Source organism: Ornithorhynchus anatinus, chromosome 4 (genome assembly GCF_004115215.2).
Source record: "Ornithorhynchus anatinus isolate Pmale09 chromosome 4, mOrnAna1.pri.v4, whole genome shotgun sequence".
Taxonomy (NCBI): Eukaryota; Metazoa; Chordata; class Mammalia; order Monotremata; family Ornithorhynchidae; genus Ornithorhynchus; species Ornithorhynchus anatinus.
Genome location: NC_041731.1, coordinates 110,112,304 through 110,136,283, shown reverse-complemented (window position 1 = coordinate 110,136,283; position 23,980 = coordinate 110,112,304). Strand labels below are relative to the sequence as shown.

Below are 23,980 nucleotides of genomic sequence, written 5' to 3'. Positions count from 1 at the left end.
TCCAACGAGGGTGTAAAACACAAGACATAAAGTTTTTACCCATGTTTTCAGAATTTAGGTTAAATGTTGCCACAGCAACATCTATCAGGTAGGAAGATATCTGTTTTCTTTGGAAAATAATCCTGGCTAGGAATCCTGCCATAAACAGAGCTCCCAATATACTCAACTGAGCATGCATTGATGGACAGGGAGCAGGACAAGACAGATTAGGGGCAGAAAACAGTTACGAGAGACACAATGGACATAGAAAATGTTTTCAGATAGTGCTGAAAGAAAAAGATGAAATGAATTGTTCCATCACCTGTCTAACAATGCTGAAGACGACTGGTGGGGCTCTTTGGCAAAGCCATTAAACTATTTTTAGATTACAAAACTCTAATCCAGAATTGTGAAGCCAACAGTTACCAACTAGCAAATTACACCAGTCTCAGGACCCCGTTTCAGAATAACCTTCCCTGTGCTGCTTTGCAATACTTCCTTTTGCTTTCTGGACACTCACTTTGGACCTGTTTGAAACCAGCTACCACGACTTTTTAGAGTTAAAGGATTTCCAAGAGATTATTTTTAATTATTATTTTTTTAATCAGGGACTCAAAAAACTGGACCAGACCAGGGTTTAGTAGTATATTGAATAAGACCTGGGTAATATTCTTTTACTTCCAACTGTAGACTATACAAGTGTTGTTGGCACTTATGGCATAAGTGTCACCATCAGGTAGAACATTTTTTTTTCCAGTTTCGAATTGTCCATCTAATGGAGACACGAATAGAAACATTTTAACAATGGAATATGCAACATACCCATTTTCTTGTAGTATTCTTCCCAAGCCTTGGTATAATCAACCTGTCCAGTTGGAGCGGGATTTTGCTGGTCTCCTTTATAGAAAAAACAAACATGAAATCTCTCAAAATAACCAAACATTACAAAAACTGGTTATAGGTTTTATGGCCCACTTCAGATACAGTCCAAATAAGGGTAAATGGTATTATTTCTCATCACATAAAACATCAGCTTTTTAACATGAAGTAGAGGACAGCTTAAAAAAGAAGCGGCAACCAAGCTACCAACTGGCATATGACACCTCTCCAAAAGGCCCAGCCAAAGACAGAAGGAGTATTACTCCTTGGATAGAAATTCTGTACCAACATCAGACTGATGATACCATTTTACAATTCCACAAACATTAGAAAATATTAAATTTGTGTTACGGTTGGGTTCAGTTCATAATGAGACTATACTTTTATGTAAATATTTAGTTACCTTGTCCATTAGTTTGAGCTGTATTTGGGGCACCAGTTGGTGCTGCGGGTGGTGGTTGTGCTTGCTGCTGATAATAGTGAGCATAATAAGCTGCCCAAGCTGCCGAATTTGGGTCAGTTCCTGGTTTCGCTAGAAATTAAATCAGATTTACAGCATAAGACAAGTACCACAAAAAAGCACTTGTATGACCAACAGATCGATAGACGTAAAGTCACTTGAGGAAACAAAAAAAAAAAAATGAGAAAAAGAATGATCACCAATATCTTCTAAACCTTAAAAGCTTGACTCACTTCTGAAAACGTTTGACACCAGGCACTAAAAGAGTCGGAGGAATAACAGTGCTGAATACTTCATTTGGCAGCCTATTCAAAGTATAAGGTTTCCAAAGCCTATTCTAAAAGTATTCATATAACTCACCAGGCTTTGCATGGAACCTCCCCTCCAATAAGATGAGTGGGCCTCAAAAGGGAGGCAGCAGTAGGGGGAAAGAAGCTCAAGTACCGATAACAGCCAAATGGTTAATCTTCCAGGAAATAATCAAGAATTAGCCAAAGCAACAAATGAGGGTCACCTTGTAATACGTTTAAACAAGAATTAGGAAAATATTATGTAAAATGCTACCCGCTTTGTACACGGCATGTGAAAACTAGTGGAGGATCCCCAAATTGCAGAGAAATGCGATTTTTCTCTTTCCCCTTGTACTCTCTCCAAGTCAACTGTATACTAGAAACTTAAATGGTGAACACACTGAAAGGAAGAGGGGGTGAGGGAGTCAAATTACAGCAAAAGGTGAAAAACTTCTCACTAGCTTAATTAGACCATCTCAAATCTACAATAACCCTTGAGTTGCAACTTTTTTTTTTTTGAGGATTGACAAAATTGATGAAGTAGATATAAAGGAGCAAATATAATGCCCAGATCAAAAAGAAAAGGGCATCCTGAAAATTACAAATTCTGGCAGACATTTTTCCTCAGTTTCAGATTCCAATACTCCAGGTTCTGGAACCTCATAGAGGGTTCCAAAGTGATTTTAAGGAACAGAAAAAGAAATGCTAGTAGTCTAAAGCAAGTTATTTCACAGGGAATATTTCATAATCATATTCAACAAGCATCCTTGGCTGTTTTAATTAGGCACATGCTTAGTATTTTCAGGTCCTTTCCCATTCTACGACATATATGAAGGTTATTTTATGGCTGATGGTGATCAGCTCTTCCCCACGGTCACTGAGGATTAGATGAAAGGAAAAAAAATTAAACCGAAGAGTGCGGGATTATTGTACCCACTAAATATACTTTTCTGACATTGAGGATGGTTAAAACAATGAAGAAGGATGCTGCTAGACATTGTCAAAATTACACAACATAATAAGATCTACTAGTGCCATTTCACTATTCTTCAGAGTAGAAGCTACTTTAAACATTTCTTGCTCTTGTTTTCTCCCCCCTCCCCCCCCCAACTCCCACCCCCCTTTGTGTTGTTTCTATCCCTCTTACCCTTCTGCTCACCTGGTGGTGGCTGTAGAGGACAGTCCCACAGCTTACCTGGATCAGGAGGATTCTGTTGCTGCCAGTGTGGATAAGCATTTCCCCACCCTTGTGGGGCATAGGGAGCTGGAGGACCACTGTGCCAAAAAAGTATATTGAGACAAAAATGAGAATCTTGTCCGAGATGCAAAATAATAAGAAAGAGTCCCACTAAACGTTTCAATACTACTACTTACTGAGGAGCAGGTCCTGGAGGGCCGGGGTTGTAAGGAGCAGGATTGTAGGGACCCATTGGATTTCCTGGGCCAGGAGGGCCTGGGGGCCCATGAGGTCCTGGAACACCATGGGGTCCATGGGGAACAGGTGGACCCAGAGGGTTGACTGGACCCTGAAAACAAGAGAGCAATGGAAAGGATGTTTATCGCAGTTTCTAATGTCACAAAAGGCAGTATTGAATCAATGTAATTCTACACCAAAAAGAAATTTGAAATGAAAAGCCAAAATACCACCAGAAATATTTCAAACCCAACTACCCAATCACACATAAATCCCCTAAAGGAAATGAATACACGGAAAAAGCTAGGTTTTCTAACTTGACAATTTCCCCTCAATCTGTCTGCAGTGGCATTTAAAAAATCATATAATTGGAATTAAAAATTAAAAGTGCACCTTTTGTATACTCACACCAATCTTTTCTTCTATGAGCTGCCGAGCATAGTCAATCTGTTGGGGTGTTCCACGGATGGTAAATAACTTCATATTAGGATCTGCATTTGGAGGAGGATTTCTCTGTAGCTCTATTCGAGCACCAGACTGTTGGCTTATGCTTTTTATAGTTTCACCACCTGAAAAAACAGAAAAATGTCTGATCTAAAGGTTGAAAAGACTGAATAAAATTGGTGCCAAATGCAAAGTCTCAAGACTGGACACAGGAGCTAAGTGCTTGGGACAGTACAACAGTAGCAAACACATGCCCAGCCCACATCCCCTGACCACTGGTTCATAATCTAATGAAAAAATATTTGCGAGTCAAGTTTAAGTCTTGCCAACCCCATCTTTCCTACCTCAAAAGTCCTGCGTTAGAATTAACTCTCTCATTTCAAGGACAGAAAACTGCGGCTCTACAGCACCACAGTAGAATAAGGGCCCTGAGTACAAAAGACACAACCCATTCCTCCATGGAAAGAGTGCTAAGGGGAGCCGAAAATAAGACCTGACAAAGTTGTCTGCTTTTTTGGCCAGGAATGCTCTCATCTCTGTCTGCTGACATCTTGCCCTTGCGCTCCCTCTGGCTTGGACCTCCCTCTCCCTTCATAATCAACATACCACCACTCTCCCCACTTTCAAAGTCTTATTAAAATCACATCACCCGCAAGGGGGTCTTCCCCGACTAAGCTCCCATATTTTTAGTGGCACTTGTTAAGCGTTTACTACGTATCAAACACTGCTCTAACCACTGAGGGAGATAAGACGATCGGGTTGGAAAAACCCCCCGTCCCACATACAGTTCACAGTCTTAACCCCCATTTTACAAATGAGGTAACTGACGCACAGAGCAGTTAAGAGACTTGCCCATGGCCAAACAGTGGTACAAGAGGCAAGACCCAGGATTAGAATCCTGGTTGAGATCATTGGGGAAGTTGGAGAGGGCAGCCTCAGGTGCAGTGAAGAGGAATCCAGACTATAGTGGTTCAATCTGTATTACCTATGCATTGGATACGTGCCCTTTAAGTGTTATTTATTAACCCATCCCCAGCCCCACAGCACAGCACTTGTGCATTTATCAATCATTTATTTTAACGTCTGTCTACTCTAAGGCTCCTTGTGGGCAGGGAACAAGTCTACCAATAACTGTTGATTGGGCTCACTCAAGCGCTTGGCACATGGTAAGGGCTTCATAAACACCGTTGATTGAGGACAAAATATGAAAACACAATGACATGCTTATATCATTTCATTTTTCATTCTACCTCCTGGAATTAGCAGTCAGAGCCAAAAGAAATGAAAGTGTTGACTAGACTCTATTCAGGATTTGCGCTAGGATTTTATTAGAACCCACATTTCTGCTGTGGTTAGATGCCCATACTCTTTTGGTACTGTGAAGTGTGGAGATCAAAGATATAGAAGGGTTGGGGAGTGGCTCAACGTAAATCTGCTACAATAGTAAATTTGAAAATATATTACCTTTTCCTATTATCAATCCAGTTTTTCCAGTTGGTACAATAAAATTAAATTCCTGTAGTCCACCAGGTGGTCCCATGTTCCAGTTGCCTTGACCTCTACCTCTTCCTCGACCACCAGGTCCTGGTCCACCGGGATTACCAGCCTAAAAAAAGGAAAACGACAGAAACAAAAGCAGAATTGAATGGAAGATCTGATTTACCCACTTCCTTGTGGGTAATGAGAAGGGTCTAACTGCCGGCACTGAGTGGACTTCCAATGGATGCTTACAAAAAAGCCCTCCCGAGAGTTACTATCTGCACAGCTAGGAACAGAGTGGCGAGGGTACTACCTACACAACTTGAGGCAGGTAATTAATCAGTGGAACAAACTGATTTTATAATGTTTAGTATTGTTTTTTTTGTACTAAGCTGCCTAACTACAGCAAAAGCCATGCTATATGGAGTGTGATTACACGGCCACCAAGTGGAATGGAATTAAGCACAGGTAGGACTCAACTAATTAATGAATGTTCTCAGATTAAAGGACTTTTTTGTAGGGACTTTATTCTTAATTATTCAATTCTCACTAGATCTCCATTTGAGCTATATCAAGTCTATCCTGCACAACTTTGACATGTAGTTAACAGCCCATCCTATTCCCCCAGTATGTCTAACAAAGCTTTTTATTTCAGAACCATATAGCTTAATCAAGAAGCAGCGTTGCTCAGTGGAAAAAAGCACAGATTTGGGAGTCAGAGGTCATGGGTTCTAATCCGAGATCCGCCACTTGTCAGTTGTGTGACTTTAGGCAAATGACTCAACTTCTTTGTGCCTCAGTTACCTCATCTGCAAAATGGGGATTAAGACTGTGAACCCCATGTGGGTCAATCTGATTTCCCGAGCGGGAAGGAGACTGAAATCCTGCTCCTCTAGCCACAAAGTTCCCTAAAGCCCTTTTATTCTTCATCTTTACCGTTTTTAGCATGATGTTTAGTTTCGCAGTTCTGTCACCAGTCTCTCACCTCTCTCTCTCTCTCTCTCTAGTTTTAGACTGTGAGGCCCCTGATGGTGACAGAGAATAGTGCTCTCACAGATTAAGTCCTCAATGAATATCATCGTGGTCAGGGAAGTTATCTACCAACTCCGTTATACTGTACCCCCCCAAGCGCTTAGTACAGAGCACCCAGTAAGCACTCAATATGATTGATATATACTAGTACTACGAAATAGGGAACTCAGGTTTCAAATAAAATAACCAAAGGAGTATTATCGAACCTGAACACTTCGAAGGAGGTCTGTGATAATCTCTGCAGCATGCTGACATCTGTCCGGCGGTCCCGTAATTTGTGCTATTCTATCCGGAGTTGTTCCATCGTCTGGAGTAAATTGAGAATAGTAATTTAAATACACTCAGAATTTATGAGTCTACAATACAATATTTACTCCATGTATTAAATATATAATTACACACCTGGTTTAAACTGAATTCTTACACCAGCATCATTTTGTATTTTCTTGATCATTTCCCCATTTCTTCCTATTACAATGCCAACAGCAAATCGTGGAATGGGGACCTTTAACAACAAATAAAAAAGAAATTTTATAAAGCCCTGATATCCAGACCCTACAGGGGAGATTTAGAATTTTAAGAGTATATGCTACCTTTCACAGTATGACGCTCCAAACTTAAAAGGAGCGAAACTCAACGGAAGACAGGATAGCATATTAATGAACAATAGCATGGGACCAAAGTGTATTTTATCATCCTCTTGGTGAAATGGGAGAACAGAATCTGAATAAAAAGATGACTCATAAAAATCCAGGAAATTCGGGTTATTCTAACACCAAGAATGGACAAGGGTTAACCTATCAGCATTCATATTAACATAGGTAAGGACCCAGTAGTGCTCTCCCTTCTTCATTTCATGCTACCTCCATGGTGACATGGGGAAGTGGGGAAACCCACAACAGCAAGACTGCAAAAGTGTGCTGCCTACCCTGAAAGAAACCAAAGTGGTACCAGGGATATTGGCAATGTCACTTTAGCTCCCAGTTTAATTTCAGGTTGGGATCAACAGATGGAGCATCAGAGACAAGCACTACGAGAGAGCAGGTAAGGAAATGTGCACTTTAGGTAGCCCCTTTCATCTTCACGGAACAGGGTGGTGCTCTGCATTATACCCAAAGTCATGGTATTGAAAAACAGCAAATGCTATGAACATCTTCAAATGGATGACTTTGGATGAAATGAAGTCCAGGTTCTATCTTATTAACTGGCAAATAACACCCCTCCCAAATTGAGAAGTGACAAGTTAACTCTAGGAAAAATATTGCTATTGTAATACAATGCCTTGAATCTCTAGAACTTACATCTATGCCTTCGTTTCCTCCAATTCTTGATCCATATTCATTTCGCACTTCCCTAAAACCACCTTGATCACGGATTAACTCCAATACCATTTCCTTGGCTTGCTGTTGGGAAATTAAACGCTAGTTTAGATTTAGAGCAGAATTATAATTGACTTTAAAATAACCACGAGAAAAAGGTGACATGACAACCCTTTTCTCCTCCGAGATGTTCTTTAAAATGGACCATAAAAATTAACAGTCTTGTTGAAATGTCTAGATTCACACCTGCACATCAATTACATCGTAAGAGAACATTAAAGCCCTTCAAGCCCTTCCCCCCGCACCTCCAAAACTACTAAACCACCATTTTAAAAAGTTTTAAAACAACAACCAAACACTCCACAATTCTCTGAACTACAGTAAACTTTACCTGAACTTTATAAGGGTCTCCTGTAATCCGAAGAGGTTTGTCAGCACCAGTGTTCTGTGGTCCATCCTGAATCATGACCATCTTGACTCCGGCGCGTTCCTGTTTGAAAAATGTAATCATATACACCACAAACCGTACTCTGACACAGAAATACAAACAGCCTATGAAAATGGGCTGGTACCTGAAGTTGTTTAATAGTTTCGCCACCCTTTCCAATAACTAATCCAGCTTTACTAGCGGGAATCATGATTTCTTGGACTGAATTTCCCGGTCCATCTCCATGATGAAAACCAGGCGCAGGTCTTCCTTTTTCAACAATCTGGTCGAGTAACCGTTTTGCCGATCTATCAGAAATAAAACATGAGTTGGCCTCCATGAAACAAAAACAACACAAAGAAATCAAAATCCCGCCCATCCCACCCCTACCAAAATGCTATTTCTGTACTTGTCTTTGAGACACAAGCTTCTTTATTCCCTACTTAGGTTAGAGCTAGGATTAAAAACCAGATTTCTTAGCTCTCCAGTCATTAGATACTTTAAGGGCTTTCTACTTACTGTACAGATTCAGGTGTTCCAGTTAACATACAAGATCTTTCAGGTAGTCCTCCACTATCTAAAACACAAAATGTGGAAGTTAGGACAAGAAGAATGGCACAGGACAATTGTTATGCCTATTTACTACAATTTCCAAGATGAAATGCTCTGAGCTATTAGTATTAGAAAACAGTTTAGGCAGAGTGATTTTAGGAAATGGGAACTCTCCCACAATTCAGGATAGTGGATGGATAAACAAAGGAGTGATGCATCCCTGTGTCTAGGACCCCTCAGCTGGGTCAAAAAGGTGAGTGAAGTCCCTTGGAACCAACACCTCCTTCCCCAACATATCTGACTGAACTTGCTCTAAGAGCACACTTTTATTCCAGCACCTCTAGAGGTTAGAAAACTATCTTTACCAAGAAAAGGTGGTAAGAGCTAGCCTTCAAGAGCTACGCTGTTTGGGTTAGGAAATAGAATCCCTAAATTATATGACAAATGCAGAAAAAATTACATCACAAAGAACTACGATACAGTCGAAGTGCACTGTGTTTTTGAACGACAAGTATAATGACTACAAAGTAAAATATCAGAGAACAATCTGTTACCAGGAGCTATCTGTATTTTGCATCCAGATTCTTGTTGTATACGTGAGATCTGTTCACCTCCTCTGCCAATTACTATCAAAAAAAAAAATATATTGAACTAATGGCATGGAAAGGTTGATAAATACATTAAAGTATGTTTCCTATATTACTTACTAAATCCCACCATTCCATCCGGAACTTTATACTCCTCTGTCATTACTGATCTAAAAGGAAGTGAAATACAACAAATAAGCCAATATTTCTTTAAATGGAAACTTTAATACTACTTTTCTTTTTTTTTAAAAAAAAAGGTAAAAGAAAGCTTAGTCAAGCCCTTCCTTACTTCTACAGGAGGGAGCCTTAATATCTGTGCCTTGTTTTACTGATTCCATACACTGTGACAAAATTAAGACTCTGGAACTGCACTTTAGCTCACAGAAAAATCTTGTATGGCACAAACTGATCTGAGTCCTAATAGGGTTAATGGGCTTATCTTTCCAATTTTATACAATTCACACTATGCCCAACTTCTCTGCTGCCCACCTAACCTAAGAAAACACATTCTCAGTCTATAAAACACATTTCAAATTCACTACACTTGCTAAATGATCACATATTTAAAGTTTAAAAATTTGCTAAGGTTTGCCTCAATTTTTCAGCAAATGAGTCAGATAAATCTCCAAACCAGCTACAAAAAGGAAGATGAAAGACCATTCAACCAAACTTCAGTCCCCTGTATTTATACACATTTCTACTGATGACAGACAAAATTAAAAAAAAAAACGTAACTCTACCTTTGTTGCTGGTGCATTGGTGGTGGTAGTTGCGTTCCAAAGGCTACAAAGAACCAAGGAATATTTTAAAAATTGAGTTCACTATTTACAAGGTTTTTTTTTATTTTTTGTGCCTGAGGAGCAGTGAGGCTTAGTGGATAGAGCACCGATTTGGGAGTCAGAAGGTCATGGTTCTAATCCCAGCTCCGCTACATGTCAGCTGTGTGACCTTGGGCAAGTCACTTCATTTCTCTGGGCCTCAGTTACCTCATCTGTAAAATGGGGATTAAGAGTGTGAGCCCTGTGTGGGACAGGGACTGTGTCCAACCTAATGAAGTTGTACCTACCCCAGCGCTTAGAATAGTGCTTGGCACATAGTAAGCGCTTAACGAGTACCATTATTATTATTCTACTCCCTTACTCTATGTATTCCTAAAATGAACTAAGATTTGTAATAATAGGTGACTGAAACTAAAACGCAATTAAGGACAAGTGATAGGGGTCTGAAAAGAGCAGCCACGAGTCGTGGCTGGAATGGTGTGGGGAAGAAGCAAATTCAAGATTGATCATATTCAATTCTCTACTCTGGGATTCTCTCAAAATTGGTTGATTGAGAGACCTAAAAGCAGTGAAATTTGGCATGTGTACACAGTGGTAGAACTTTTTCAAGGTGCACACAAAAATAAGTGTAAAAGCACTAATTGTTTCAATCAGATAATTCATTCGGCTAAAATAGCCAGAGTTCACCTATTGCGTTTCACAAAAATGGGGAAGCCTTAAGGCTCCCAATTAATTCAAATGACTAAATACCACTGATGCGAAAATCAAGGTTTCAAGAGAAAAATTTGCAAAAAAAATTCCAGATTTATGCCATGCAAAGAAAGCAATCAAACTCCTCACTTGAGCATAGGGAAGAAAAGAGCGGGAAACTAACATTGATTATAGCAATCTGAATAATACCCACCAGGTGTCAGTGCCTGATTCTCGATGTGAATATTAGCACCTGGTTAATTAAGATTGCTAAATTAATAAAGTATACTTACAGTCATTCTGAGGTGCAACTTTCTTAGCATCTGGTTGATCTGCAAAATTAAGAGCTGTTTAATTTTTTGCCAGAAATGACATGACTTTTTAAACTAATGGCTGTCCCGGGTGTGAACTGTAGCAATTTTTTCTGAATGAAACCCAATGTATGCCTTTTATTGAAATTTCAGGGGATGTACTTTAGTTTGTCATTTGAAAACCAAAACCAACAACAACAACAACAAAAAAAAAAACCCAAAACCTGCCATTTATTCTAGAAAAGAAAAAATAGATATTTTTATTATCTGGTCATGTTTTTAAAGAGGCACAGACATTTTTTAAAATCACTTTTATTGATGGATATTCAATCACTGACCTTAAAGTACGCTAAGTGCTTAAGAATGATAAAAGACGAAGTATTTAACTCCACAGCTAGCAAAATATCAGGTGCTAACGGCTAATGATGCTTCCATAGTAGGAACCGAAGATAAAAAAGACTATCAATATGAAAAATGGACATACCAACAGTTGATTGAATCTGACAGTAACCACAAAACTGCATGAATAATCATATTGCAATGCAATCTCAACCTAGGCTGGTAGAATGTTCCTAATCAACTATCAAACATTTCACAGCATAAACTTCAGCAAAAACAACTATTGCTAGCTTCATCCAAATCCTTTATACAAATGAATGAATGCAATGCATACTTTAGAAGAGACAAAAAGAATACTTCAGATGCTTCTTTCCCACCCCAAATTCAAGTTCATATGATGAAACACCATAATGATGTGCAGCAAAAATTCAGACACATAATCCAAGAAATATTTGTGTCCATTTCAAGGATCCACTAGTTTATTTCACGTTTACATACTAAACACAGGTAATAAATAAAAATTCCTGCCTTTAAAAGGAGAGGGCATTCCCTCCCAGTGTGTTGTACTGCTCGGACTTGTCCAAGAGCCATCTACACATAAAATAAAAAGAATACATTACATACATCATCTGAAGCATCATTAGCTCATTTCTGTATATTAAAAACCTCACTATTAAATAGGAAAAAAACACTTTTATTAATAGGAAACAGTATCCTGGTCAAGGCTAGAGTTACATTCTGAAAGCTGTCATAATCCTCTTTAAAAAAAGAAAAAAAAAAAGAAAAATGCAAAAAGAAAAAAGTGTCAACCTCACACATCAAACCTAGCAGAAAAAAAAAACATTTCCACACCTCTAAGTTTAGAAGTTTCTTGCCAGTTTAGTAAAGACTTTGTAAAGTACAAAAGCCTGTGAGTCCACTCTAATTAAATAAACCAGAAAGACACCAAAAAAAAAAAAAAAGCACATCCTGCCACACACTGCTGTAGCAAACTACAGCAACATCAAGTTTTAAACTGGAATATTCAACAACAAGGAGATAATGAATGGTAACATATGCTCATTTGGGTTTGTTTATCACGATGGGCAAAATTAGTAAAAGTTTTCTCTAGACTTCTAGAAAGTAATGTTACCTTTTAATATTTGTTTCAAAGGCATACTAAAGTGATAATCAATGCTGCAAAATAAACATACTACACTAGTGTGATAGGGGATCGCTGATTTATGGACGACCATTATTCGTGTATGATGGTGAACTTTCTAGTTGACATGTTCGTTCCACCTACCTTGCCTAGGCATACAACTCAGTGCAAAAGAGTTATGAGTCCTTTCTCCCAGGAGGCTAATGTATACCTCAATTTTTTTCAGGACTTCTTTGAATTTATGAACAAATGTTTGTGCTGCAGTTCTGAAGCATACCACTGGAACATTAGACAAAATGCACAAATGTTTAAGATGACAGCGTACCTCCATCCTCCAAAGGTCTCTTTTGTCCTCCATAACCATAGTCATTTGAATTTAGTGATGTCCCTGCATCACCTCCAATTTTGGCTGCAATCTACAAGGGAGAGAAAAAAATTCTGATTCAAGAAACAGTCTAATTACAGATAATGAAATTACTGCAGAAGATGGTCATTATTAGGCTTGACAATTTATCTTTTTCTACAACAAAAACCAAATCACGTCAACTTCAAATATGAGTGCTTGAACAAGGTATTATAAAGTTAAAAGCATAACAACTTAGTTTCCAAAAACAGAGTTAAAATAACTACCTGTTTTGATTCAATCCACATGTAAATTAGAGAAAATGAGATAGCCCGGCTGCATGGAGCAAAGTTCTTATCTAACCCCCTTCTGAAGCCAGCATAAACACTTTTTTTTGGCCAATTTTCCACATATCACATCGTGTGAGTGTAGAATGTATACTTGGGGGCAGTGAACATCTTTGACTTCTGTTGTACTCTAAGTGTTTGGTACAAGACGCTGTACCCCATGGGCACTCAAACAACATTACTACCGCTGTGTTTCCTAACCCCAATCCAAATGGGAAATGCAAAGGTTGGCTATGTGCTTGAAATTGAATCCGCTATTACACGTAAAATCATATTTCATTTTTTAAATCCCAATCAAAGGCCTTTTTCTGCCCCGACACATAAATTGGTGCTTCTCAGAACACAATCCAAATGGAATTCCCTGTTCCTGGCCAGGCTGGATATGCTTTTAGGGGATTCAGTGATTAGAGGGGGGAAAAAAACCTTAATAAAGAAATGTACTTGCCTATTTCTAACCAGGTAGCCCAATGACTTTATTTGGTTCATCTGCATATTCCTGCAACACCACCCCATTCACTGCAGGATAGTTTGGGATTCCCTAGCCGATGCACGTTTTGGTTCTTGTAAATTAGAAGACACTTTTGATTTTCTATGACGACTATTTTTTTCAGATTCCCTCAAAGAAAACTTATAGTGCTTTGCAAAGCTTTGCAAATATGCACCACCAGTTCTTCTGACACTGCGTATCATGCTGTATATGTATCTTGCATTATCAGAAGAATTCTCCTAGGTCCTGGCAGTACTGAATTTGTTAGACATGCCATACGAGAGATCAAAGTGGAATTCTGCACTAAACTGCAGATAGGAGTGGGAAACGTCGCTTCCAATTTCTTGTATGCTTTGTCAGGAATTTCTTTAAATAAGATGTAGGGCCTCTGAAATCACTTCTACCTATGATAAATTTCCCTTGTGCAAGTTTGTGGTCCCACAACCATAGAAGTAAAAATGACATCAGAATGCTATATCCAGATACTCAAAATTGGCTGGCAAACAGTGATTTGAGAGGGAAACGGGAACTAAGCTGTTTCATTGTTGGACAATGCCACCTTACAGATCATTTTAATTAGCAACCCTGACACATGGTGTTACAGTACTGATGCGTAAGACTGCCACAAGAAGCCTAGGAAGGACCTATTTTGGGCTGTCATTTCCAATTTGCCTAAAATAGTTTGCCTAGTTCCAAAATCACTAATTTATGTGACAATTAACATTACAAGTCGACTCAAAAACCTCAAGCCCTATTTCAAACAGTGCTCCAATTGACTTACCACAACATATTCAAGTCTCCTTTCTTAGAATCAGAAGACAGATCGAATTGAAGCTTTTGCTTTTACCACACTCGTTACAGATGTTTAAGACTTCCTCCTGTCCCAACCCCCCCCCCCCCCCCCCCCCCCCCCCCCCCCCCCCCCCCCCCGGCTTCCCACCCAACCCCGTTCTTGCAACATCTGGGCAGATGGGTGGGGAGCAGGCCCTAGGACGGATTTTGTCCCTTCCTCAGGTACATTTGGCTTTCTGAATGTAACATCAAATCAGTAATTCCAGGCAAGGCCCGTAATACAAATGCGTGAGTAGACATCATGACACAGAACCCAAACAATAAAGAAATTTCTACAGAAGAACATAAATTAGCTGAACAGGATGCAGTGATAGGAAGCGGCTATCACAGAATAGCCTCCAGTCAAGAAACAGGTCACACGCACACAAACTATCCAACAGAGCTATTTTTACTGAGGTCTCTTCAGGAATAGAGGCTAACATTTATGCTAAAATATGCTTACGGCTAGAGACCCTATCCCACCAATTTAAAAAACGTGCCCACTCCTTTCTTCCCTCCAACTGTTATTTTTAACCACCCACTCTCCCAATGGCAGCTTGCCTCTGCTTTCACACCCATATCTTCTATCCTAATAAAACCTTCCCTCAATTCCACTGCACTCTCCAGCTATTGCCCCACCTCTCTTCTACCATTCCTTTCTAAATTCAACTGAGTTTCAACTTGATGCCCCACTTCCTCTCCAACCCCACACAATCCAGCTCCTGCTCCTTCTACTCCATTGAAACTACACACACACACACACACACACACACACACACACACACACACGACTTCCTTGCCAAACCTGACTCTATTTTTCTAGCCCCCTCAGCTGACTTGGACATGCTGGATCACTCCCATCTCCTGAAAACACATTCCTTGACCACAAGAAGCTTACAGTCTGTAGGGGGAAACATAGAACCTGGAGTGAATAGCAAGTGCTTTTAAAGGATACAGATCAAAGTGCATAGGCAATACCTTCACTAACACCTTCATACACCAATCCCCTCCTACCTTCTGGCCATTCCTGGGTCTTTCTCTGGCTCCTTATCAGCTCCTTAAGGATCACTCCAGACCCCATACTCTCCATTTATACTGATTCTCTCAAGGAGCTCCTCCACTCCCAAATCTCCTCTGCAAATCTGGCAAGTCCTACTGACTTCAGGGCATCTCTACTTGGATGTCCCATCAACACTGCACACTCAGCATTTCAAACACTAATTTTCTCACCCAAAACGTACTTGTTAAGTGCTTAGTATGTGCCAGACACTGTTCTAAGCAATGGCGGTAGATACATGCTATTCTGGTTGGACACTGTCCATGTCCCACATGGGAGGCACATTCTTATTCCCAATTCTACATATGAGGTAACTGAGGCATAGAGAAGTTAAGTGACTTGCCCAAGATTACAAGCAGACCCTCTAAACCCCAGGCCCATTATCTAGGCTCTAGGCCATGCTTCTCCTTCCAACAACTTTTCCATCTTTTGACATCACCAACACCCTCTCTGCATTACAAGCTCACAATTACCTGACTCTTCCCTCTCTTTCAACTCTCATATTCGATGATGGTTCTTTATCTGCAACATCTCCAGAATCTGTCCCTTCCTCTCTATCCAAACTGCTACCATACTGATCCAAGCCTTTGACTTACCCCAACCCAACCACTGCATCAATCTCTTTGCTGACTACTCCCTGCCTCCAAACCTCTTCAATCAATCAGTCAATCAATCGAAAACAATAATAATAATGGCATCTGTTACAGGCTTACTGTGTGTCAGACCCTGTACTAAGTGCTGGGGTAGACACAAGCAAATCGGGTTGAACGCAGTTCCTGTCGCACATGTGGTCTCAGTCTCCATCCCCGTTTTAGATGAGGGAACTGAGCCACAGAAGTGAAGTGATTTGCCCAGGTTCACACAACAGGAAAGTGGCAGAGCTAGGATTAGAGCTCACGACCTTCTGACTTCCAGGCCTGTGCTCTATCCACTAGGCCAAGCTGCTTCTCATTTATTGTGCACTTACTGTACTAAGTGCTTGAGAAAATACAATAGAACAGTCACATTCTCTACCCACAAGGAGTTTACAGGTTAGAGCTCATACTTGATTTTTCTGCCCATATTTTTCTAAAACATTATTCTGTGCCTATGTCCCACTCCTCAAAAACCTTTAGTAGGTGCCTGTTTGTCTGCACCTAGGGCAAAAACTTCTCGACCATCACCTTTAAGTCACTCAATCAGCGTCTTCTCACTTTTTCTCACTTTATTTTTTTTACTACAAATCAGCCCATCCACTTTGCTCCTTTAATACCAACCTATGAACTGTGCCCCTCTCACTGGTCAACACGGAATCCACACTTCATCACTATCTTCAAAGCCATACTAAAATCGCATCTCCAAGAACCCTTTCCTAACCACTCATTTCCTATCCCATTTTCTTTCCCTACTCTGTCACCAAGGCACTTGAGTCCATCATCACAATCATCAAATCCCTCAAGCATTTTAGACACTCACTCCACCCAAAAAGCACTAATCTACACACCCTTGTACTGGGTCGCTCTTCTTACCTTTATTTTAAAATGTCTCTCCCACTAAGCTCGTTGAGTTTAAGGATTTACCCTTGTTTGACCATATACTCGCAAGTGCTTAGTTCAGTGCTCTGCACACAGTAAGACCTCAATAAATATTATTGATAATTTTACTGTTTGTAGTTCCACTGGTGCACCACTCATACCTTCTTAGTTATTCAGTTTTCCAAACCAATCCCCAGCTCTTAGAACAATTCAGTGTTGGAAGTATTTCCATCAACTGTAAATAATCCACCCAATTCCACATCTTTCTATATTTTTCTGTATCGCATACTACTCTTTAAAAGAACGCAGTGTATGGGAGGCCAGTTTATCCAGTGACACACTGTGCTCAAGTTTTTTGGAATTATGACTTGCTACAATACTCAATATTTGTGCTTATTAGTGCTAAAGGAACTTAAATATCATGACATTTAGAAGTTGGTACGCTCTAGCCAGATGAATGATTTTCATGACAGGGTCCTTTCAATACAGCATTATAGGAAAACAGTCTTTCTGCTGAACAAAAGGAAAATAGTATTAAAAGCACATTTTGCTTTGCTAAAGAAACCATGTTTTTAGTCTCAGGAATGTGGGGCTTTTAACACATTTTCAAAACCACAGAAATACTGAGAAACAAGTATTGCCAATAATCCAATTTTGGCTACTAAATATACTCTTTGGCAGTCGGAGTTGATGATGGGTTTATACCATTAACGAAATAAATCCAATTATCGTTTTTCCTAGGCCACGAAGACAGTATAAGAAGGCAGGGTGCAATCTTCAGCTTCATTACTGCAGCAGGACATGGGAAAACACAATGTCTTTGATCTATTTTGCTAGGTGTGGAGAAATTCCTGGCCCTCTAATCTGTTGTGAATGTGATTATGTATCTGTTCTGAGGGCAGAGAGTGTTACTTCTCTTAATGAAGTCCGAGAATCTGGGTTTTATTCCTGGCTCTGAGGCTTTTCAGAAAAACATCCTTGGTTGCACAGTGGAAGGACTGCTAAGAAACCTGGTTAAATTTCATTTTCAAGTTCAAAGAACTCCTATAATTAAACTTGAAGTCACAAAAGGCAAAAACTTTAGGTTCAAGGCTTATTTGTAAAGCTAAAATGGTAATTTATGGAGAGTGTAGCCATTTGCAGAGTGCCATTCACTCAATCATACTTATTGAGCGTTTACTGTGCACAGAGCACTGTACTAAGTGCTTGGAATGTGCAACTCAGCAACAAGTGTCAAATTTAAGACTGAAAAAAATGAGGGTTGAATTCTTATAATTAAGGTTTTCTTTTTAGGATGTCTTAGACTATCAAAATTTAGCCAGTAACTTTCCCCCAAAATCTCCATATGGCTAGATAATGGAGATGATCATTCCCACATTTGTAAGAACAAGACAAAGCCACATATCACAGATACCCTAAGTGACCCACTCTTAAAATGAAACACTGTTGTGCCCTGATGGTAATGGGTTGGTGTCAGATCAACTCGTTGAGAGGCGGCATGACCTAGTGACAAGAGCGTGGGCTCGGAAGTCAGAGGACATGGATTTTAATCCCCGCTTTGCCACTCGTCTGCTGTGTGACCCTGGGCAAGTGGCTTAACTTCTCTATGTCTCAGTTCCCTTACCTACAAAATGGGGATTAAGAATGAGAGCCCCATATGGGCCAGGGACTGTGTCCAACCTGATTACCTTGTATCTACCTAGAGCTTAGAATGGTGCTTGGCATAGAGTAAGAGCTTCTAACATAAAGTAGTTATCATTAACAACTCTCCAATTCTAATTTAGCAGGAGAATCCAGTCACTGTAAGAACACGTCACCTAGTTTAAGTAACCTTTTTTTAACGGTTCAGTGGCATAAAAAAGTAGCTTAAGACTCGAGTCCCTCACAGAATATTTCGGACTGCAGATAAATTACGTTTATGAAAACAAGAGAAATGCTTGAATACAACGCAGCAATAATAATAATAATAATGAAAATACTTGGATTTCTTAAATCCTTACTATGTGCCAAGCACTGTTCTAAGTGCTGGGGTAGACACAGGGTCATCAGGTTGTCCCACGGGGGTGCTCACAGTCTTAATCCCCATTTTACAGTCACCTTACTGCTCTTTCTTCCCCTTCGGTATTTCTGATAACTTTTAGCTGGTGGTGGTGGAGGCTGTGCCAATTTTTCTAACTTTTAGGATGGGAGTAATAAGAATTGGTAAAAAAAAAACCAATCTCTGCACCTTTCAAAAAACTCAGCTAAGTTTGGTCCGTCCAGTGGTATTCGGTCCACACCGTATTCCCCGCTCTTTTTAAATCGACTGTAACGTCGAAGCCCTGGACCATAGTGGGGATACGGCACGAAAACTACATTGACCCAACAATGAAATGTCCCACGAGGTTGGGAAAGGGCTTCGGAGATCACGAATCCGTAACATCAAGGAACAAAAACCCTCGGGGTTAACTCACTGAAGGCCCCCAAACAACACTCGCTTGCAAACACGTTAAATCCCGGCCGGCCGCCGCTCCCTTTAGTGGCGAAATAAGGTGCCCTGAGGGGAAAAAGGCATTGCCCTCGTCGGCCGAGGGAGAGTTGGGCCGTTTACCCTTCGAAATAGAAAAGGCAGGTTCGAATGGGAATTTGAGGGATGAGGTCTGAGGCCATTTTGTGGATTTAGCAGGATGTGGGGGGGATGTGTGTGTCGGGGGTGGGGGGGGGAGGCTTCCTCAGCGACGGAGTGGCTGCTTCCTTCGAAAGGCAGGGCCTCTATAGAGAACACCACAAGTCTGCAACCTTGCCCCTTGCGAGTGTGTGTGATTGTGCGGGTGTGTATGTGAGGGATGTGTGTGTTGGGGGAGAGGGGGGCTTCCTCGGCGACGGAATGGCTACTTCCTTCGAGAGGCAGGGCCTCCATATCTAGCACGAGACCTCCGCAACCTTTCCCCTTGTGATTGTGTGTGGGGGGGGGGGGGATGGTGTGTGGGATGTGTGTCTTGGGGGCTTCCTCACCGACGGAATGGCTACTTCCTTCGAAAGGCAGGGCCTCCATATCTAACACGAGGAGAGCCCCGCAACCTTTCCCCTTGCGATGGTGGGACTGTGTGATTGTGGTTGTGTGTGAGGGATGTGTGTGCTGGGTGTGCGATTGTGAGTGATTGTGGTTGTGTGTGAGGGATGCGTGCGCTGGGGAAGGGGGGCTTCCACAGCGACGGAACGGCTACTTCCTTCGGAAGGCAAGGCCTCCCTACAGAAGACGAGAAGTCCGCAACCTTTCCCCTCGTGATTGTGGTTGTGTGTGTGTGATGTGTGTGTTGGTGGGGGCGCTTCCACAGCGACGGAATGGCTATCTCCTTCGAAAGGCAGGGCCTCCTTAGAGAAGACGAGAAGTCCGCAACCTTTCCCCTCGTGATTGTGGTTGTGTGGGAGGCATGTGTGTGCTGGGGGAGGGGGGCTTCCACAGCGACGAAATGGCTACTTCCTTCGAAAGCCAGGGCCCCCGATCTAACTAACGGGAGGAGCGCTCCGCAGCCTTTCCCCTGGCGATTGTGAGTGATTGTGGTTGGGTGTGAGGGATGTGTGTGTTGGGAGGAAGAGGGGGGCTTCCACAGCGACGAAATGGCCACTTCCTTCGAAAGGCAGGGCCTCCATAGCTAATACGAGGAGAGCTCCGCAACCTTTCCCCTGGCGATTGCGATTGTGGGTGAGGGAGGTGTGTGTTGGGGGGGAGAGGGGGGCTTCCTCAGCGACGAAATGGCTACTTCCTTCGAAAGGCAGGGCCTCCACAGCTCCCCAACAGGAGGGGAGCTCCGCAGCCTCTCCCCTGGCGATTAGGGGTGTGCGATCGTGGGTGTGCGTGAACTGGGGGATTGTGCGGGAGGAAGGGGCAGGCGTGGGGGCGCACAAGGGGCGTCGGGCCGTTCGGCCAACGGGCCGCGGGGCGGGGCGGGGCGGGTGGGTCCCGCGCGGGGCCCCGGCCTAAGGACAACGGGAGGCTCGGCCACCCGCCCGCCCCGAGGTAAGACCCTGCGCGGCCCCTCGCCACCCGCACGGGGAGGAGGAGGACGCCGCCGAAGGAAGGACGACAACGAAGAGGGACGGCCTCGGGTGGGGAGGCCGCTCGTTTGCGCCCCCCTCGCCCTCCTTTCCTTCCTTCCTTCCTTCCTTCCTCCCTCCCTCCTGCCCGGGCCTCCCCTACCTGCCGGGCTCTCTGCAGCGCGTCTTTGAAGGCGTCGTTGACCCCGCCGCCTCCCCCTCCGCCTCCCCCGGCGGCGCCCGAGGCGGGAGGGGGAACGGTGGAATAATCTGCCATGGCTACGGGTGCTGGGGCCGCCGCGACCGCCGCTCACGCTCGCTGCCCCGGCCGCTGGGAAGAAAGAAAGAAGATGGCGGCCGCCGAGGCCCTATTACATTCTTGCGCGACCATCGTGCGGGGACAGATCTCGCGAGACCCGGGCCGCCCTCCCCCCCCCTCCCGCCGCCCCCTCGGGCGAAGGTCTCGCGAGATGTGGGGCGAGGGCGGCGGGCCGGCGGCGCCCAGGCCCCTCCTCCCCGTCCTCCTCCCCGCCGTGTCGTCTCGTCTCGTCTCCCTTCCCTTTCCCTCCCCTCCCTTCCCTTCCCTCCCCCTTCCCCGTCCATCCTTTGCCCTCGGCCGGGGCTGGGCCGCCCGCCCTTTTGAACGGAGCCGGTAAGTCCGCCCCAGGGCCGCCGGTTGGGTCGGTGGGGGCGGCGAGCGGCGTGAAGGCGCGGTGGGGCTGTGACGTCACCGGGTACGGTGACGTCATAAGCGATGGAGGCGGCGCCCCCCCCCCCCGCGCCTTCGGCTGGAAGGGCCCCAAGATCTTATCAATCATAATAATTATTATCATTTCTTGCTATTGTTCTCGTCCGTCTCCCCCCCCCCCATTGTAAGCCCGTCAAAGGGCAGGGACTGTCTCTTATCTGTTACCGATCTGTCCATTCCAAGCGCTTAGTCCAGTGCTCTGCACGTAGTAAGCGCTCAGTAAATACTATTGAATGAATGAATTATTATTATTGATTGCTTTGCTCTTGTCCGTCTCCGCCGATTAGACTGTAAGCCCGTCAAAGGGCAGGGACTGTCCCTATCTGTTACCGATCTGTCCATTCCAAGCGCTTAGTCCAGTGCTCTGCACGTAGTAAGCGCTCAATAAATACTATTGAATGAATGAATGAATAATAATTATTATTTATTGCTGTTGTTCTTGTCTGTCTCCCCCGATTAGACTGTAAGCCCGTCAAAGGGCAGGGACTGTCTCTATCTCTTACGGATCTGTCCATTCCAAGCGCTTAGTCTAGTGCTCTGCACATAGTAAGCGCTCAATAAATACTAATGAATGAATGAATAATTATTATTATTTATTGCTGTTGTTCTTGTCCATCTCCCCCGATTAGACTGTAAGCCCATCAAAGGGCGGGGACTGTCTCTATCTCTTACCGATTTGTCCATTCCAAGCGCTTAGTACAGTGCTCTGCACATAGTAAGCACTCAATAAATGCTATTGAATGAATGAATAATAATAATAACGAGGATGATGGCATTTGTTGAGCGCTTGCTATGTGCCAAGCACTTTTCCAAGTGCTGGGGAGGGTACGGGGTGATCATGTTGTCCCACGTGGGGCTCTCCGTCTTCATCCCCATTTTAATAATAATGATGATGGCATTTGTTAATAATAGCAATAATAATAATTTGGGTGTTTGTGGAGCCCTTGCTATGTGCCAAGCACTGTTCTAAGCGCTGGGGAGGATACAGGCTGATCAGGTTGTCCCACGTGGGGCTCACAGTCTTCATCCCATTTTAATAATAATAGTAATAATGTGGGTGTTGAACGCCTGCTATATGCCAAGCACCGTTCTCTAAGCGTTGGGGAGGGTATGAGGTGATCAGGTTGTCCCACGTGAGGCTCCCAGTCTTCATCCCCATTTTAATAATAGCAATAATAAAAATTTGGGTGTTTGTTGAGCGCTTGCTATGTGCCAAGCACCGTTCTAAGCGCTGGGGAGGGTACGAGGTGATCAGGTTGTCCCACGTGGGGCTTCACAATCTTCATCCCCATTTTAATAATAACAATGATCTGGGTGTTTGTGAAGCACTTGCTATGTGCCAAGCACTGTTTTAAGCGCTGGGGAGGGTATGAGGTGATCAGGTTGTCCCACGTGGGCCTCCACAGTCTTCATCCCCATTTTAATAATAATAATTGGGGTATTTGTGAAGTGCTTACTATGTGCCAAGCACCGTTCTAAGCGCTGGGAAGGGTATGAGGTAATCAGGCTGTCCCACGTGGGGCTCACAGTCTTCATCCCCATTTTCCAGATGAGGTAACTGAGGCCCAGAGAAGTGAAGTGACTTGCCCAAAGACACACAGCTGACAAGTGGCTGAGCCGGGATTTGAACCCATGACCTCCGACTCCCAAGCCCGGGCTCTTTCCCCTGAGCCACGCTGCCCAACCATCGGCTCTTTCCCATTTAACCCTGTTGGGCAGGGATCGTCCCGACCTCTGGCCGAATGGTACGTTCCGAGTGCTTAGTCCAGTGCCCTGCACCTAGTAAGCGCTCAATAAATACCTCAAATGGATGGACCTATCCCCTTTGGAGTTTTCTCAGGGGGAGCCTGCTTGAGAGATTCGGGTAAATGGGGATTGGGGCCGAGTTTTAGGTCGGGTAAAGCCCTGCCAGTGTTGGTTGAGTGAGGTTGGCTGGCCTTGTTATCTACCATCTCATCCGACTTCTATATTAAGGCTGACACAGGAGTCACTCCTTCTTTTCCAGCCAGGCTGGCCCAGGTACTTGTCATATCCCAGCCAGGGTCCTCACTGATCTCTTTCTCTCACTAGTAGTTACTGTATATGTACCAGGCATTGTACTAAGCGCTGGGGGTAGATACAGGTTGGACTCTGTGTCCCACATGGGACTCACCATCGAAATCCCCCTTTTACAGATGAGGTAACTGAGGGACAGTGAATTGACCCAAGGTCACGTACAGCAGACAAGTGGCAGTGTCGGGATTAGAACCCATGTCCTGACCCCCAGGCCCATTTTCTCTCCTCTAGGCCACACTTCATTTCCCCCCTCCAGCCTATAGTTAACTCTCCTGTCCAGGTGATTTTTCTAACATGTATGTCTCCCCACGTCTCAAAATTCAATCAGTCAGTGGTATTTCTTAATAATTTCACTCATTCAATCGTATTTATTGGACGCTTACTGTGTCCAGAGCACTGTACTAATCGCTTGGAATGTACAGTTCGGCAACAGAGAGAGGCAAACCCTGCCCGACGACG

The 23,980-nt window shown here is 43.1% G+C and overlaps 2 protein-coding genes across 9 annotated transcripts in view; one reads left to right on the top strand and one right to left on the bottom strand.

Annotated features, from left to right (window-relative positions):
• FUBP1 (far upstream element binding protein 1) overlaps positions 1-21,114 on the bottom strand; it is a 29,381-nt gene extending 8,267 nt beyond the window's left edge. Inside the window, exons 1-19 of one of the 7 annotated variants that reach the window (XM_029061894.1) lie at positions 20,882-21,114; positions 12,448-12,538; positions 11,510-11,572; positions 10,625-10,663; positions 9,603-9,645; positions 8,983-9,032; positions 8,830-8,901; positions 8,243-8,300; positions 7,869-8,031; positions 7,688-7,786; positions 7,279-7,380; positions 6,380-6,482; positions 6,184-6,284; positions 4,931-5,072; positions 3,416-3,591; positions 2,983-3,134; positions 2,768-2,883; positions 1,262-1,390; positions 802-876 (exon numbers count right to left, since the gene is read on the bottom strand). In XM_029061894.1, the coding sequence (XP_028917727.1) occupies positions 802-876; positions 1,262-1,390; positions 2,768-2,883; positions 2,983-3,134; positions 3,416-3,591; positions 4,931-5,072; positions 6,184-6,284; positions 6,380-6,482; positions 7,279-7,380; positions 7,688-7,786; positions 7,869-8,031; positions 8,243-8,300; positions 8,830-8,901; positions 8,983-9,032; positions 9,603-9,645; positions 10,625-10,663; positions 11,510-11,572; positions 12,448-12,538; positions 20,882-20,995 (1,888 nt within the window). In that variant the 5' untranslated portion in view covers positions 20,996-21,114. The remainder of the gene's footprint in view (positions 1-801; positions 877-1,261; positions 1,391-2,767; positions 2,884-2,982; positions 3,135-3,415; positions 3,592-4,930; positions 5,073-6,183; positions 6,285-6,379; positions 6,483-7,278; positions 7,381-7,687; positions 7,787-7,868; positions 8,032-8,242; positions 8,301-8,829; positions 8,902-8,982; positions 9,033-9,602; positions 9,646-10,624; positions 10,664-11,509; positions 11,573-12,447; positions 12,539-20,881) is intronic. The other 6 variants (XM_029061897.1, XM_029061895.1, XM_029061898.1 and 3 more) reach the window with 6 other exon arrangements.
• Positions 21,115-21,286: 172 nt separating this feature from the next.
• Positions 21,287-23,980, top strand: part of DNAJB4 (DnaJ heat shock protein family (Hsp40) member B4) — a 49,328-nt gene continuing 46,634 nt past the window's right edge. Inside the window, exon 1 of one of the 2 annotated variants that reach the window (XM_029061909.2) lies at positions 21,287-21,370. The gene's annotated coding sequence lies outside the window, so the exon portion shown is untranslated. The remainder of the gene's footprint in view (positions 21,371-23,980) is intronic. The other variant, XM_029061908.2, reaches the window with a different exon arrangement.